This window comes from Petaurus breviceps, unplaced genomic scaffold (genome assembly GCF_028583685.1).
Source record: "Petaurus breviceps papuanus isolate PSGF00001 unplaced genomic scaffold, PetGlider_PUasm1.0 108, whole genome shotgun sequence".
In the NCBI taxonomy this organism is placed as follows: Eukaryota; Metazoa; Chordata; class Mammalia; order Diprotodontia; family Petauridae; genus Petaurus; species Petaurus breviceps.
This window is the reverse complement of record NW_027185593.1, coordinates 4,234,147-4,249,019: the sequence shown is the minus strand read 5'-3', so window position 1 is coordinate 4,249,019 and position 14,873 is coordinate 4,234,147. Positions and strand designations below refer to the sequence as shown.

At 46.1% G+C, this 14,873-nt stretch overlaps 3 protein-coding genes across 4 annotated transcripts in view; 2 read left to right on the top strand and 1 right to left on the bottom strand.

Moving 5' to 3' along the window:
• LMNB2 (lamin B2) overlaps positions 1–5,997 on the top strand; it is a 33,092-nt gene extending 27,095 nt beyond the window's left edge. The window contains exon 12 of the mRNA XM_069076866.1: positions 1,047–5,997. Within this exon, the coding sequence (XP_068932967.1) occupies positions 1,047–1,088 (42 nt within the window). The 3' untranslated portion in view covers positions 1,089–5,997. The remainder of the gene's footprint in view (positions 1–1,046) is intronic.
• Positions 5,998–9,214: 3,217 nt separating this feature from the next.
• TIMM13 (translocase of inner mitochondrial membrane 13) lies at positions 9,215–12,766 on the top strand. 2 transcript variants are annotated; one of them, XM_069076571.1, is made up of 4 exons: positions 9,215–9,345; positions 9,889–10,049; positions 10,143–10,211; positions 12,440–12,766. In XM_069076571.1, the coding sequence occupies exons 2-4, from the start codon at positions 9,921–9,923 to the stop codon at positions 12,536–12,538; spliced, it is 297 nt and encodes a 98-aa protein (XP_068932672.1). In that variant the 5' UTR covers positions 9,215–9,345; positions 9,889–9,920; the 3' UTR covers positions 12,539–12,766. The 2 variants fall into 2 exon arrangements, with proteins under 2 accessions (XP_068932672.1, XP_068932601.1); XM_069076500.1 differs by lacking the exon at positions 9,215–9,345 and having other exon boundaries at positions 9,586–10,049.
• Positions 12,767–12,886: 120 nt separating this feature from the next.
• Positions 12,887–14,873, bottom strand: part of TMPRSS9 (transmembrane serine protease 9) — a 106,331-nt gene continuing 104,344 nt past the window's right edge. Inside the window, exon 19 of the mRNA XM_069076677.1 lies at positions 12,887–14,691. Within this exon, the coding sequence (XP_068932778.1) occupies positions 14,530–14,691 (162 nt within the window). The 3' untranslated portion in view covers positions 12,887–14,529. The remainder of the gene's footprint in view (positions 14,692–14,873) is intronic.

Genomic DNA, 14,873 nt, shown 5'->3' with positions numbered 1-14,873 from the left:
CTGTTTATACTGTATTTTTATTTAAATGTTTCCCAATTACATTTTAGTCTGTTTTGGGGACCTCCACCTCATGGCGGGGGTGGGGGTGGAGGGAGTGTGTTTGACATCTCTGGTCTAGTCTAGAGGGTACCATCTTAAGTGATAGGCTCTCCATGGCCCTTAACTAGTCCTTAATCTGTAGCTGGATAATAATGAATAAAACAATGCGACTAGGTGGTGCAGTGTCAGAAAGACACATCTTCCTGAGTTCAAATCTGGCCTCAGACACTTATGGTTGTGTGACCCATGTCATTTCCCCCTGTTTGCCTCAGTTTCCTCATCTGTCAAATGAGCTGGAGAAGGAAATGGCAAACCACTCCAGTATTTCTGCCAAGAAAACCCCAAATGGGTTCCAGAGAGTTGGACAGGACTGAAAAAAGACTGGATAACAATTGAAAGCTTTTTAACCTTCTCATCAGAACTGGTCTTTCTGAGGAGTCAACAATTTTATTTAGGGCCCTAGGTTCTCAGTGTTAGCAGGGTTCCCAGAAACCAGCCCATCTGAGGCATGAACACCCCCTTCCCCAGACAAACAACAGTGAATGAGCGGCTGCTTTACAGATGCTTCAGCAGGATGTCCTCAGTGCAGGGGCTCCTGGCTCCCCAGGGGCTGCCCACCCCTTGTGTTTCTGGACAGGATTCACTGTTGGGACATTTTTAGACTGAGTTCAAATCTGCCCCACTTATAATTTTTACCCATCAATTCTAGTTTTGCCTTGAACTGAGCAGAATAAATGCAGCTATTTTACACGAGTTATTTAGGCCTTTGAAGAATAATCTACCTGGTGCACAAAGGTGCTTAAGGTGTCCTGAAGGGCGTGTGCTCCAAGTGCCTTCCTTTTGCTCTTATTCTTGGGCTAAAAATTAGAGCAGTCACTGTGAGTGCATGGATAGGCCAGCTTCCACTGAAGTGCCATATTCATCCCTTTGAATTCAGGGATGAGCTGCTGAGAAACATTTCTTCTGCAGGCTTCGTGACTCTTCCTGTCTCTTACTTTCTCTTTCAGGGAGACCCTCGGACGACCTCCAGAGGCTGTTCAGTGATGTGAGTGCCCACCACTCACTTTTCTTACCCAGCTCCTGCCTTTCCTCAGAGCCGCTGAAAACTATTTTTGTATCATTGAATTTCTTTATTCCTTGTTACATTTCTAGAGATTTTTTAACCAAACTGCCAGAATTTTTGAATGGATTTCTCTTCTTCCTTCCTCCTCCCTGGGTTGGCTGTCCCCTCCCCTGAACTTTAGGGATCCCTTCAACACTACTATCCAACTACTGCATTTCCCCCATTTTAGCATTGAGTGAATTCGAAATTTGCAGACTGGTAAATCTTACCAAACTAAAACTAGGCTTTTTTTGTGGGGGTGGGGGTGGAGGGTGGGGATTAATAAACTTGAGTTACTGCCCCAGAAGTTGTTCTTATGATGGGTGGATTCCCTGAGGAGGAATCATGAAATGAGAAATTACCTCTACCCCTGCACACATACCCCAGGACCCTCCAGGAGTGGCCACCAGCCGGGAAGAGGGCACAGGATATTTTTTAGTGTTTTCTATTGCATTTAAAGTTGAGATTGCCATGTTGCCTTGGTGGCTGGGGGCCTGCAGATGCAAGCTTTTTGCAACATGACCCATTGTGTACAAAATTAGGTGAATAGAATATTGAAGCAATTTTTTCTTTTCTTTTTTCATTTCCTTGAGGGGAATTGGGATGGATCACCTGATGGGAATTTGATGTGTGATCTACCCTGCATAAAATGTTTATAATAACTTCTGCCAAGTGCAGTTTAGTCTCAGGCTTCCTCGATCATGTTTCAATGAATATCAAAAAACTGACATTTGTGTCTATCTGGGTACCACAAAGCATCGTGGCTCCCTGGTGACAAACTCAGTTTTGTTTTTTTTTTAAACTCTTCAGGGCATTTGGATTCTCTTCACAGGCCAGCCTGACCCTGGCCTTTTGTGATTTTTGTTCTTGAGCTACTCACATGAACTAGGTTGGTATGACCTGAAGTTCTTGATGGGATAGTTGTGGCTCCTGGATGTTATTTCCTGATTGCCCGCTTCTGCCAGTCCTTGTGGATCTGGCTAAGGGCTTTTACCTTAGTGCAGCAGCGGAAAGCCTTCAGCTTTGAGGCCACCTGTGGCCTTCTGTCTCCTTGGGTGAGACCTTTTGATAAGAGTTCAAGTTTTACAAAACAAAGCCTTTTATTAAGGGGATTTGTTCTGTGAAGTTTGGATTCAGTCAAATGGCTTCACTTGACTTAGAGGGCCACAGGTGGCTTTGAGGCCACAGGTTCCCTACCCCTGCCTTAGTGGCTTAGCCTGCAGTGTGACAGGGCTGAAAATTAAGATTTTAAAAAACCTGGCTTTCAACCAGTCAAGGTTATGTCTCCACAACCTCAACTTTAGTGTCGAGAAGCAACTCATTTTGGGCTGATTAGACTAGATTTACAAATACTCTTTGCTATAAAATGGAAAGCTAGCCAAATGTAGTATATGGGGCGGAATGTACCAAAAGCCATTCAGCTGATTGGATTAGTTAGCACTTAGATTAAAAGAAGAAAAATATTGATGGTGCAGATGAGTCTTAACAAATGTCTTCCTCTGAAGGGAGCTGTTAAAATGGAGTTTGAGCTTCTCCCTTTATGTGTAATGCAGCCTAATACACTCCTGACAGCACTGTCAGGGAGTGGGGGGGCATTTTTAGAGTAATTGGTGGCTACTTTGGATAATGTTGAATTTTTCCCTTGAATTTGACTGACTTTTCTCTTCTGTTATTCCCACTCTGTGTATGGGGGTAACTAAATATGTAGTGAAATCATACCTATCTTTGTCAAATATATATGCACCTATCTATATCTATCTATATATACATATATCTTCTTGCTGAAATTATGTTTCTCAGACAAAACATGCAAATGCAAATTAACCTTTCCTAGACTGATACTTTAAACCATGCAGTCCACCTTCCAGCTACCGAGGCCCAAGTCTCTCCTTGCTAACTTGCTGTGTTTACATGCCCTCCTACCTATATACATAGAAGTTATTTTTTTTAATGGATATTTATTTTTTTATGTTGGCCAGTATGCAGATTGCTTCATCTGGCCTAGGGAGCTCTGATATTCAGTGGCTGGGACTTTGTCAAAGGCTGGATCAACACAGGGGTGGTGCTCAGCCCCATTTCTAGTAGCTTGGGTTAATTTTGCTCTCTTTACTTGGTGTGTTTTTTTTCCCCCTACACTGAGCAGTGATGGCTCCCTCACTTTTTTTTTTTTTACCAGAATTCCCTTGTTCAGGTAGCTTGAATTAGATTTAAAATGATCTGAGCCATTGGCTGTTTCCTGCCTGACCGAGTGAAACGTGTTCTTTCCTCAAACTCTAGAAAATAGGCTTCCTCCTATAGAGCTACCTGGGTGAATTAGTCAACTCTTCCCCATGAAACTAGAGTTTATACAAATCTTGTGTTTCACTCTTTAAGTGTAGAAATAGTCATTGTTTTTTCCCTCTACTACTGTATGCACCACATGTGACTTGCTTTCTTTAGGGAATTGTGTGTCAAGAACTGAAGTGTCTTGTCAGTTTGGCTTTGATTAAGCTTTCTTCTTGGAGCCTGTGGGCATGTCCTACGTTTCTGAAGAAACATTCCCAAGAGCAGGGTCCAAGAAGATTATTATCATGACAACTTTATGTCTTATCTACGAAAAAACCAATGTTGCTTAAGTACTAGACTATCCTCTCTGCAGGGCCAAGGCAGCCTTGGGCTTTGTTGTCATGTTTTTAAATAGATCACTGCCACCCAAACACTTTTAAGAGGCAATTCCTGATTTTAAAGTAGAGACACATATGAACTACTGTATTACTTCCACTAGCTATTCAAAATGAAATGACCAGAGACATTTGCGTTTACCTTTCTGAATCGTGAGATTTGCTGGGAAACATGCCAGCCCTATCAGTCATAACCTGGAGTGGACATTAAATTTAATCAGGTTAAGGAGCTTTGTAAAGTGAGGGAGGTGCTGGGAGCACCTGGAGTTGGCCCTGTTTGCCATCCTTTATAGGCTCTTGATGAACTTTTGAGCTGAGGGGGCTGATCCTTTCCATTGATGTCCTCTTGAATGACACAGTGTCTTTGGAATTGTCCAGATGCCTTGGCAACAGGCTATGCAGGCACTACCACCATCAGCATATGGTTTCATTTTACTCCTGAAGAGGTGAAAAAAGGCAGTAGCAGCCCAATTTCCGTTAAAGCCAGGGAAGCAGCCATTGGCCACTTTGGTCAGTTAATGCTGCATGCCTTGTAAGATCAAGTGAGATAGTAGAATGTGGCTGTATGTGTTAATTATGCTAGCCCTATGTGGACAACTTTGGGGGATCCAGAAACAGCTGGGCTGCTCAGCAACCACCCACCTGCCCCCCCACCATTGTAGTCTCAATCCTTCTCCCAAAGCAAAAAATGCCTCCAAGGAATTAACTCTTGTTTTTTTGGAGGGAGCCCAATTGATGGGTCTCATACAAGGTAGGCAGCTAACCACGTGCTTGCAGGAAATACATGAGGTGCCAGAGCATCTCTGGTCATGGTCACAATGTGAATGATTTTAACTGTGAAGGGGTATTCCCTCTGTACTCTTAGCCTTCTGACCTTTACAAGGGGACTGACTCAACCCAGGGTTCTAAGAAGGCCCAGTCATCCTAATCAAACAGGAAAGGAGCGGCAATCATTCCTATTTGGACAAAAACCTCGAAGGGGTCAAAAGTGGGAACTGAGTAACTGAAGACAGTTTCTTGGTGACTCTTGTTGCATGTATTGGGAAAAAGTGATTTGACAATTTCTTATTCAATTTCTTCTCTTTGCTGCCCAGGAAAGCTCATTCTGGCTAAGGTGTCCTTGGAGATATGGACAGGTCTGGGAGCTGAGTGCGTTCCATAGTCTTGAGCCCTTTCCTAGTTCTCTGTTCCCTTTTTATAACTGGTTTTAGACTTCACATAGGGAGGCTCTTTAGCTGGAAGGTTAGCTGGTTGGTGGCTGCATGTTAGCCCATAATGGAAAATGGAAATAGAGTATTTGGAAACATTGAGCAGCATGAACCTTTTTAATGCTGAACATGGCCTGGGAAACAGAATTTTTACTTGCCCTCAAATATGCTTAGCTTTACACCACTTTAAAATAATTCAGAGGTGATTTTTTTTTCTTGTTTTGTATAAGCCCACATTTACATACAGTTATCCTTTGTAAACATAATGCCTTTTTTCTTGAAATGCTAAGGTCTAGATGAAAAAATGGTTAGGTGAAAGTAGCAGTTATGACCCTAGAAAAGCATGTGTTGAAGCCTGGCTTGATCCTTTGAGTAAAATAAATCCTAGAATTGGGAAGAGGGGGTGGGATGGGAATGGGGTGGGGGGAGGGGTTACTTTTGTGAAAGGTATTAGTGCAACTCAAAAGATCATGAAAATTTGATTCTTCACGGATTGGGCAGGACAAATATTCCTTCCCAGGTTATCATCACACTAAAGTTGTTAGCAATAAACTGTTAAAGAAAAGCAAGCCCCAGAAGGCCTGCAAATGACTGAGATCACTTTCCACATCAAACTATTTTCATAAAGATAATGACTTTTGACTTGAATGGTAGTTTTAACCAAGACTTTTAGATAGCTTTGTTCTATTTATATAGTGGCCGTTGATCATTATGTATTCTTTATGAACATTGCTGTAAAAAAAGGTTTAAATTTTGACTTGCTGAGTTGGGTAGTTATCATGGCAAACCCCACAAACTTCAGTAGAAATGATCTTCATACAGAGCATCTGAGAATTATGTGATAATCTAGACTTTATCATTTCAAAAATGTTTTTTTTTAAGAATATACATGCATGCCAAATGTCTTTTTCAATGATTTGTAATATACGTTTTATGACTGGAAACTTTTTTTGTACAAGACACTCCAATAAATGTTTTGATTTAAGTATTGGTTGTGATTTTGTTGGGGCTTTTTAAACAAATAATGTTGGTGTTTGTGGGAAACTGCCTGAAGAGATTCACCGTGAAGAGAGAGAGCATCTGACTTTGAGGGAGACAGGGTTACTTAACCCCACCCAGCTTTGCCACCATTTTGCTGAGGGAATCATGGGTTCTCAGATTTCTCTGTAAATAGAGTTAATAGTCTGTCCACCTTTGTTTTCTAAATCATGATATCTGTCAACATACTGATGATATCATACTGATCTCCCACATAGGTTTGTAGTAGGAACAAATGAATGAATCTAAAACCTAATACTTAACCCAGTGTTGACCTTCTAAAAGTTTGGTTAAAGGAGACAAATAGTAATATACAGTTACAGTATTTATTCCCTTAAAAACTAGCAGACTTGCACAAGGAGCCAGCCTGAGGCTGACTGATGAACAAAAAGATGAAAAACCTTAAATACATGTTAGAACCCTCCTAATTCAGGGTGGCTGTGTCACAAATTTATGATCTTCATAAATGTTTAATCCTTGTATGAGAAAGGAATTTTCTTAATTGAATAGATGATAAATACAATAAATTGAGAGCTGACAGTGTCAATTGAAAATTATGATCCAGGATATCTGTTTTCTTTACCTTTAACATTCCATAACATGTCCTGAAATATTAAGATAAGAAAAAGTCCCATTACTTCAGTTAATACCCCGAGTTAAGGGTCTCATCCTTAAGGGCCATAAAGTAAGCCTCATCTGGTTTGTTGACATAAGGAGAGGTATTCTCCAAGCTTACTCAGAGCAAAGACAAAGCAGGGTCTTTAGAATTTATGTATGCTCTGGAGTTGCTGATGCAGAAAAAGGCATTTTCAAAGCAAGGGAAAACAGTTTGTTTAATTCAGACTTTGGCCAAAATATGATATTTAATGATTGTTACTGGGCATTAGGGAGCATTTTGTCCTGTGCTGGGGGTACCAATCTAAAAAGGAAAGCCCCTGTAATGCTAATCAAATTGAAAGTGAGTGACTAGTTTATTAGATGACTCTTTGAACCACTAAGTAAGGGAGATTGGTTTGCAAAGCTTCTTGTATGTGCTCTGAGTTGGATTTCAGATAAAGAGCAAGTGAATGACCAAGCTGCCATGGTGCCCTTGGGTGCTTCCCTAGGAAGTGCAGTCTGGTTCCACTTTCACACTGATGAGGTGGCGAGAGTGCTGGGTCTTGAGTCAGAAGACTTGAGTTTCCATCCAACCTCAAAAGACACTTCTTAGGTGTGTGACCCTGAGTAAGGCACTTGACTTTTGGCTGCTTTAGTTTCCTCAACCACAAAATGGGTACAATAACTGTCAGTCTCATAGCATTGTTGTTAGGACCAAATATTTGTAAAGGGATTAGCACAGTGCTTAATAAATGTTTATTCTCTTCCCTGTTGGAAGCACCAGTGTCCACAAGAGGGCTCTGGGTCCAATGGATTTGAGACTGAATTTGTTGCAATTTATTGCAAGCTCTTGTTTGATCAATCTTAAAGATTAGGAGCACTGGTTATATACCTGAGCTTCTCTTGGACAGTTCCTAATTCAGGATCTGAGGGGTTGCAGAGTAATTATCCAGTGACCAAATACTTCCACCAACCTGTACCTACCTAGGAGGCTGACTTTTTAAACTAAGTTGAATGCTTCAAATTTATTCCAGTGGGTCTGGAATTACTTATCTTTAAATGATGGAGACCACAACCCATCTGGGTTTAGATTTATGTCTACCTGTCCTGCAATCACTTAACCTATTCCCTCCCATAAATTTCCCATAGGGATCTATCTGTATTACTTGGAAGTTATAAAGTTTTAACCCATAAAACTTAATATTTGTCCCCTATTAAATTTGTTTCATGTTGTAATTGATAGTAAAAAAAAAAAGATTCGTTGATAGATACTGTCAATCATACCAACATGCAGAAACATTTTAACAACATGTTCACCATTGTCCCACAGCCTACAAAAAGGCAGTGGGCTCTGTGCCTGTTTCAGGAACCTTTTATAGGTCTCAGTTATATCAGCAGAAAACATACAATGGTATTTTGTAGAGAGCAGGAGGGGAAGGTAAAGAACAGAAAGGAAAGATCTTCAGGTACAACAAACTAGGCATTAAATCCCAGGGATAAAGCTGATATTTGCAGACTAACCAGGATCATTAATCTCGGAGCTTATTACTTGACATACTCATTTTAAGTAGAATAGAGGTAATCAAGTTGACCCAGAAATGCTAACCAGTTAATCATATGAGTTCATCTTGGTGTCAGCCAAATTCTGAAAGCCCTAGCTAGCTATGGGACTTGTTTTCTTAAGTAAACGGCTGCAGCAGTGCCAAGGCAGAAGACACAGCCTTCTACGATGATCTTTCAGGATACTGATGTTAGCTATCCCTCCTGGCTTTGTGTGTCCTATCTTCGAATTTGATAAGCATGCCATTTATAGTAATAGCTAGCATTTATATGATGGTTTGCAAAGTGCTTCACAGACTCATTTTCAATCCCAGAGGACTTATAATGAAAAATGCTATCCGCCTCAGAAAACTGATGAACTCTGAGCGCAGATTGAAGCATATTTTTTTCCAGTCTTTATTTTTCTTGCTTTTTTTTTTTTTGCAACATGACTAATTATGGAAATATTTTGCACGACCACATGTATAATGAGTATAATGCTTGTCTTATCAATGGGTAGGGGAGGGACTGCACGAAGAGAATTTGAAATTCGAAAAAAATTTTAAATGTTAAAAACAATTTTTTAAAAAACATTGTCATTTCATCCTCACGACAACCCTGAAAGGTAGGTACTATTATTAACGCCCATTTTACACGTGAGGACACCGAGGTAGGGTTCCCACGGCTAGCAAGCGTCTGAGGCTTGGATTTGATTTCGGTTGTTCGTGCTCAGAGGTCCAGCGCCTTTGTTCAAAGCCTGGAACACGTTAGGCAGAAAGGGACCAGAGAGTTCCGTCACACTCTCAAGCTGACATTGACCTGATCGAATGAATGCCTTCTCTGATCATTTACTAACACCAAGGTAGAGTCTAGCTGCAGCGTTTCCCTGATCTATTGCCCTGGCAGAGCAGGAAGTCAAAGGATCTGGGTTCAGATCTCAGCTCTGGAGCGGGTACTTCACTTCCACAGGTCTCAGTTTCCCCACCCGCAGTTCCTTTTAGGTCTACCACTACAGCGTGCGGATCTGGGGAAGGAGAGTGGGTGTGAGGGGCGCCACAGGAACAGGAAGAGAAGGGGAGGAGAACGGAGCACATGGCGCCTGCGCGCAGAGCGGTCGTGAAGGGGTCACACAAATTGTACTGGTCCGGGCACTTGCACCGAGGTAAGGCTGGCAGGTTGCGGCAAGGTTTGGCGCCTGCGCGCTCCGGATCTGGTCACGGCTGGCAGAGCGCCTGCGCACGGGCCAGACGGCTGCAAGTCCTTTGTGCTTTGAGGTCCGGGATATGGGGATGTACCGGCTTGCATTGCGGGGCAGCGCGGGTGGGGGTTGGTTGGGGGTAGCCCTCCTTGCCGAAGCTTCTCGTAGAACGGGAAGGGTTGCGGACCACCGGGACCCTCGCCGCTCACCTACAAAAGCTCGGTAACAGTGAGGCGGGGCCGGGAGGTCTTAGTGACATCACAACCCCTTTTAACCGGCTCTAGGGGGTTAACGCGCCGTGCAAGCGCGAAGGGCAGGGTCACCTAACGGCCCTCAGCCCCGCCTTACGGGAACCCGCGGCGCGTGGCCTTGTGGGCATCGTAGTTTTGCCTTTTCTCTCCGGCTTCTTCCCGCCCCTTCCGCTCTTGGTTCCCCTGGGACTCCGTTTCCCGTGGTGCGCCGTGGCTGACTTCCGGTGCGGGTACGGGTCGGCGCACGCGGTGGCAGTGGCGGCGCCCTGGTGACTTTGCTTGAGGGCCATGGAGGGCAGCTTCGGCTCGGAGTTTGGGGGTGCGGCGGGAGCCGGCGGCGGGAAGCTGGACCCAGGGCTCATAATGGAGCAAGTGAAAGTGCAGATCGCCGTGGCCAACGCGCAGGAGCTGCTGCAGGTGCGGGGCCGGGGCCCGGGAGTGGGGGCTTGGGCTGGGGCCTGGCCGAGGGCCCCTGGCGCGCGGGTCACTGTGTCTCCCTGTCCCCTCCAGAGAATGACCAACAAGTGTTTCCGGAAATGCATTGGGAAGCCGGGAAGCTCCTTGGATAACTCCGAGCAGGTGAGGGCGCCTCACGGGGAGCTCCTGGACAACCATTCCGCCCCCGCCCCCTCTAGCTGGGGCGTCGGGCCAGCGGCGCGTAACTCAGCCACGGGGGGTCTGGGGAGGCTGGTGCTGAGCTGAGTGCATGGAGCCCCAGCAGGGTGGGCACGGATGAACCCTTCCCCGGGCCTGGGGACGGGGGTCGCGGGTGCCCTCCGAAATTGAGCTGAGTAACCAGGAGTGAGAAGAGGGTGGAGGAGCGAGTGACCTATGGCGGCATTCCTGGAGGTAGGGTGCAGGAGCTGGTGACTCTTTTGGGGGATGGAGGAGGAGGCAGAGAATTAATGAGTGGAAGAAGCAGTACCTGCCCCCGGGCGCCCAGACCTGGGAAGGGTCCGAGTCCTCTGCCCCGGTCAGACTCATGGGTCTTGTGTCCAGTACTGCTGAGCATTACAGCAGGTCCAGAGGAATCCCGGGGCACCGAGGTATGATATGCCAGGATATGAACCCTGCTTCTGGTACTCAGTAGTTATTTATTCCTTTTAGCCTTGCCCTAAGTGTGAGTTTCTTGAAGGTAGAACCTGCCTTTCCGCCTTTCTTTAAATCTCTAGTGCTCAGCAGTGTCTAGCACATTGTAGGTGATTAATAAATGCTGATTGAAGCATAGTCACTGAACGGGCATTGCCTCAGTCAGACTGAAACTGTTAAGAACCTTAGCCTAAAAGGGCCGGGTCTCCCACTGCCTCCTGGGCCATCTCCAGTCATCCTGATGGATATCTGGTCCCTGGACCCAGATGGCTCCGGAGGAGAAAGTGAGGCTGGTGACCTTGCACAACCTGCCTCACTTAAATCCAATTTACTTGCAAGTCATGGAGGGTGGTGGTTGTTGTTTGTCCTTCTGTTCTTAAAGAAGACTGACATCTGGGGGCATGTCATGGCATCACCTCCCTGATGTCATGGTCCTCTTCAAGAAAGAAGGATGGACAGTAAATGCTTACTGACTGACGATAGGGAATAACTGACGTAACTGGAGAAGACTTCAGGTGTGGTGACTCCTCTCTTTGGGTATATAAATGGCTGTCATGGGGAAGAGGGGTTGTTTAGTTTGACTCCAGAGGGCAGAAGTAGAACCAGTGGATAGATGTAGGCTTGTTGGAAGGCAGAACATCCCAGCCATCTGAAGTAAGTTAGAGCATTCCAGCTGCTGGAAGGGTGTCAGGAGAGTATGGGGGCATGGGGATTCAGGCGTGGGCATAGGTTGTGGGTGTCAGGATTTAAAGCTAAAAGAGACTTTAGAGACATGAGGCATAACCCCTACAGAGGAGGCCCTTTGTGGGCCAGAGGCGTGAACATTTGCCTAATAGGATAGTAAGTAGCAGAATCAGGATTCAGACCTTGCAGTTGTAGGTTTTGTTGTTCAGTCACAACTCTTCCCTGACCCCATTTGGGATTTTTTGGCAGAGACCTTGGGGTGGTTTGCCATTTCCTTCTCCAGTTCACTTTACAGATATGAAAACTGAGGCAAACAGGGTGACTGTAACTTGCCCAGGGTCTGATAGCTGGGAATGTCTGAGGCCAGATTTGAACTCAAAATGAGTCTTCTGACTCCAAGCCTGACACTGTGCACTAAGGTGCCACCTAGCTGCCCTTTAAACTCTAGAATCATTGCTGTTTTTCTACCAGTCTGTATTCCCTCTAGTCATTGTAGCAACACAAGGGCGTTCCAAAATGGGGAACCTGGCCATTTAACCACTTCACTGTACCTTCTGGTGACCAGAGGAGAGGACCCGCACACAGGGCTGTATGGGACACAGTCTAGAGACAGGAAAAACTGCCCCAGACTACTGTTGGAGTCCAGCAGGAACTGTTCTTTGGAAATAAGAGAAAGCCACCCTCTCTTTTAGCTCTAGGGTTCTATGGGCAAGTCTCCTTCAGGTGACCTTCTGAAGATGAAGAGGAAGAATAGTTTGTTTTTCAGGTGTGTCCAACTCTCTGTGACCCCATTTGGGGTTTTCTTGGTAAAGATATTGGGGTGTTTTTTCATTTCCTTCTCCAGCTCATTTTACACAAGAGGAGACTGAGGCAAACAGGGTGAAGTGACTTTGCCAGGGTAACACAGAGTGTTTGAAGCTGGATTTGAGCTCAGGTCTTCCTGACTCCACTAAGCTGCCCCATGTAGGATCTAGGAGCAGTTAAATCAGGGCCCTGAGCCCCCTCTCTACGTGTCTCATTTCTTTCCTCTTCAGAAGTGCATTGCGATGTGCATGGATCGGTACATGGATGCCTGGAATACAGTGTCCCGAGCCTACAACTCTAGGTTGCAACGGGAGCGAGCCAACATGTGAGGCATGTGCTCTTCTTGTGGACATCCAGGACCTCTAGCTGTGTTGTCCAGAGGGGGCCAGCCCTGGACACAGCCAGGGAGCGCAGCCTCCCACCCTCCCTTCTGATAGGGTACTTTGAGAATGAAAGGAATAAGGCAGGGGCAGGGGGGTGAATCCTGAAATTTGGCTCCATTCCTTGGTGATTCCCTACCCCCTTCTCAGCACACTAATAAAAGCCCTGTTTGTGGAGCCTGGATCTCTGCCCTTCTCTAAGGGCCCAGCTCTCCCCTTCTCTGCCGTGGTCTCAGCCTTCAGCCAAAGGATGGCCTCCTGTAGGCTGCGGAAGCTCCTGGCCACCCTGGCCACCTCCCAGATGTCCCTGACCGTGGCTGGCACCAGGCATTCATTCACCCATTCAGAGCTGAGCCTTTGGCTGGTCCTTGGGAAAGGTGTGGCTGACTCCCCCGGGTGGGGGATGTGCAGCTCATGAGCCTGGGGGGCAAGGGACAATGTCATCACTCCCTGTCATCCAGAAAACAGTAAATTGCTGTCACCAGAGAAACTTCTCTCCATCTTCAGAGCAATGATAAAGTGTATGGATTTTTCTTTCAAAGGTTTGTGCCGCTGAGAGGGGATATATCCTGGTTGGGAGTGGGCTAGGTGGGATGTCCTGCCTTGCCTGGCCAGGCTGTGGGGGGCAGGGGCCTAGATGTGGAGTCACTGGGGCTTCTCTCCCCCTCCCCCCCGTGACCTTGGGCAAGTCATGTGATCTCTCTAAAATGAAGAGCTGAGACTAGGGGTCTACTCAAATCTTAGCATAATAGTGTGAGTTAGTCAGTCTCCCTCTACTGTGTTTCCCCCCTTTCACTTCCCTTTGGTATAATGGGGCTGTAGTGATCCAGAGCATGGGGAAGAGGACAGCCTTTTGAAGGCGTCCAGCTGGAGCTGCCTTGAGAAGGAATAATAATAATAATAATAGCATTTACATAGTGTACCTGGCACTGTACTTAATCACAACAGCTTCTTTATAAATATCACAGCCGCCCTGCCAGGGAGGTGCCATTTCCATTTTATGGTTGAGGAAGCAGGCAGACAGGTTAGATGAGTTACCCAGAGTCTCGTGGTGTCTATGACTGTATTCAGACTTGGGTCTCCCTGATTCTAGGCCCAGTGCCCTATCTGCTGTACCCCCTAGCCACCAAGGATGCTGTTGTACATTGTAAGGATTGGGGAGGCTTCCTCCTGGCTGTTTTGACTCCATGTGGCGGGTGCCACAGGGATTCAGGGGGGCCTTGGTCTGGATGCTGAGGTGCTAGCAACAGTCACATCATCCTGTGAGGGTCAGCTCTCGATGGGGGGAGGAATGATGACTGAAATAATTCCCATACGTACCTGTAACACTTTAAGGTTTACATTTCATCTCTGTGAGGCTGATAGTATAAGTATTAAAGAATCATCTCCATTTTACAGAAGAACAAACAGTCTCCAGGAGGTTAAATGATTAGTCCTTGGTCATCCAACCAGTGGAGTAAAATTCAGCAAACATTTATTCAGTGCCAGCTAATGTGTTTGAGATTCCCTGTGCTCAGCCCTGGGGACACAAAGGCACAGAATGACAACATTCGCTGCCTGTGACTAGTGCTAGTAAGTAATGGGTCCCAGCAGTCTTACTCCTAGACTAAGGGTGGCCTGCTGGGGAAGGGCTGAGTCATTCTTCCCCCACAAGCTGGAGTCTGAAACAGGTAATGTTTACTTGTTCAAAAGAGCCTAATATGATTGCACCATGTTAAATGCAGCTCCCCACACCTTCCCCTGCCCTACACCCACCCCAGGTGGTAGAGACCACCTTTCCAGCAGTCACTATGTGGGATGGTTCTTGGCTTTCAGACTCTCACTGCTGTCCAACATAAGGAGACACTCCTTCGGGTCAGCAGCCAGTGCCTGCTTCAGGTTGACTCCTAAAGCTGGTGGCACTTCGACCTGGCCACATGCCTCCTCATCTTCCTGGCCAGTCACAGTCTGATGTTCTGCCTGATCCAGCCCCTTACAGCTGTCACCTTGGAGTAGACACCTGGGAAGTATGGTCTGGCACAGCCATACCCCCAGCTGGTGACCCCAGCAAGAAACCACCTCCCGGCAGGCTCCTTGCAAGCCAGTGGGCCCCCGGCGTCACCCTGGAAGGAGGATGAGAGAAGCGAGAGGGTCAGAGGCAGCTGTGCTGGGACCCTGGAGAAGACAGGCTGCCCTCTTCCCCTGCTGGGAAGAAGGGATTTCACCGCTAGTAAGATCCATGGAATGAGCACTTGGGGAGGCTTAGGCAGCAGTCCCAGCTCTGCTGCTAACTGGGCATCACATT

What these genes read in the sequence shown, in the direction of transcription:
- TIMM13 (XM_069076571.1), top strand. Translation starts at nt 9,921, where the DNA reads ATGGAGGGCAGCTTCGGCTCGGAGTTTGGGGGTGCGGCGGGAGCCGGC. An exon ending in ACGCGCAGGAGCTGCTGCAG is followed by an intron (nt 10,050 to 10,142) that starts GTGCGGGGCCGG and finishes TGTCCCCTCCAG; the next exon opens with AGAATGACCAACAAGTGTTT. An exon ending in CCTTGGATAACTCCGAGCAG is followed by an intron (nt 10,212 to 12,439) that starts GTGAGGGCGCCT and finishes TTTCCTCTTCAG; the next exon opens with AAGTGCATTGCGATGTGCAT.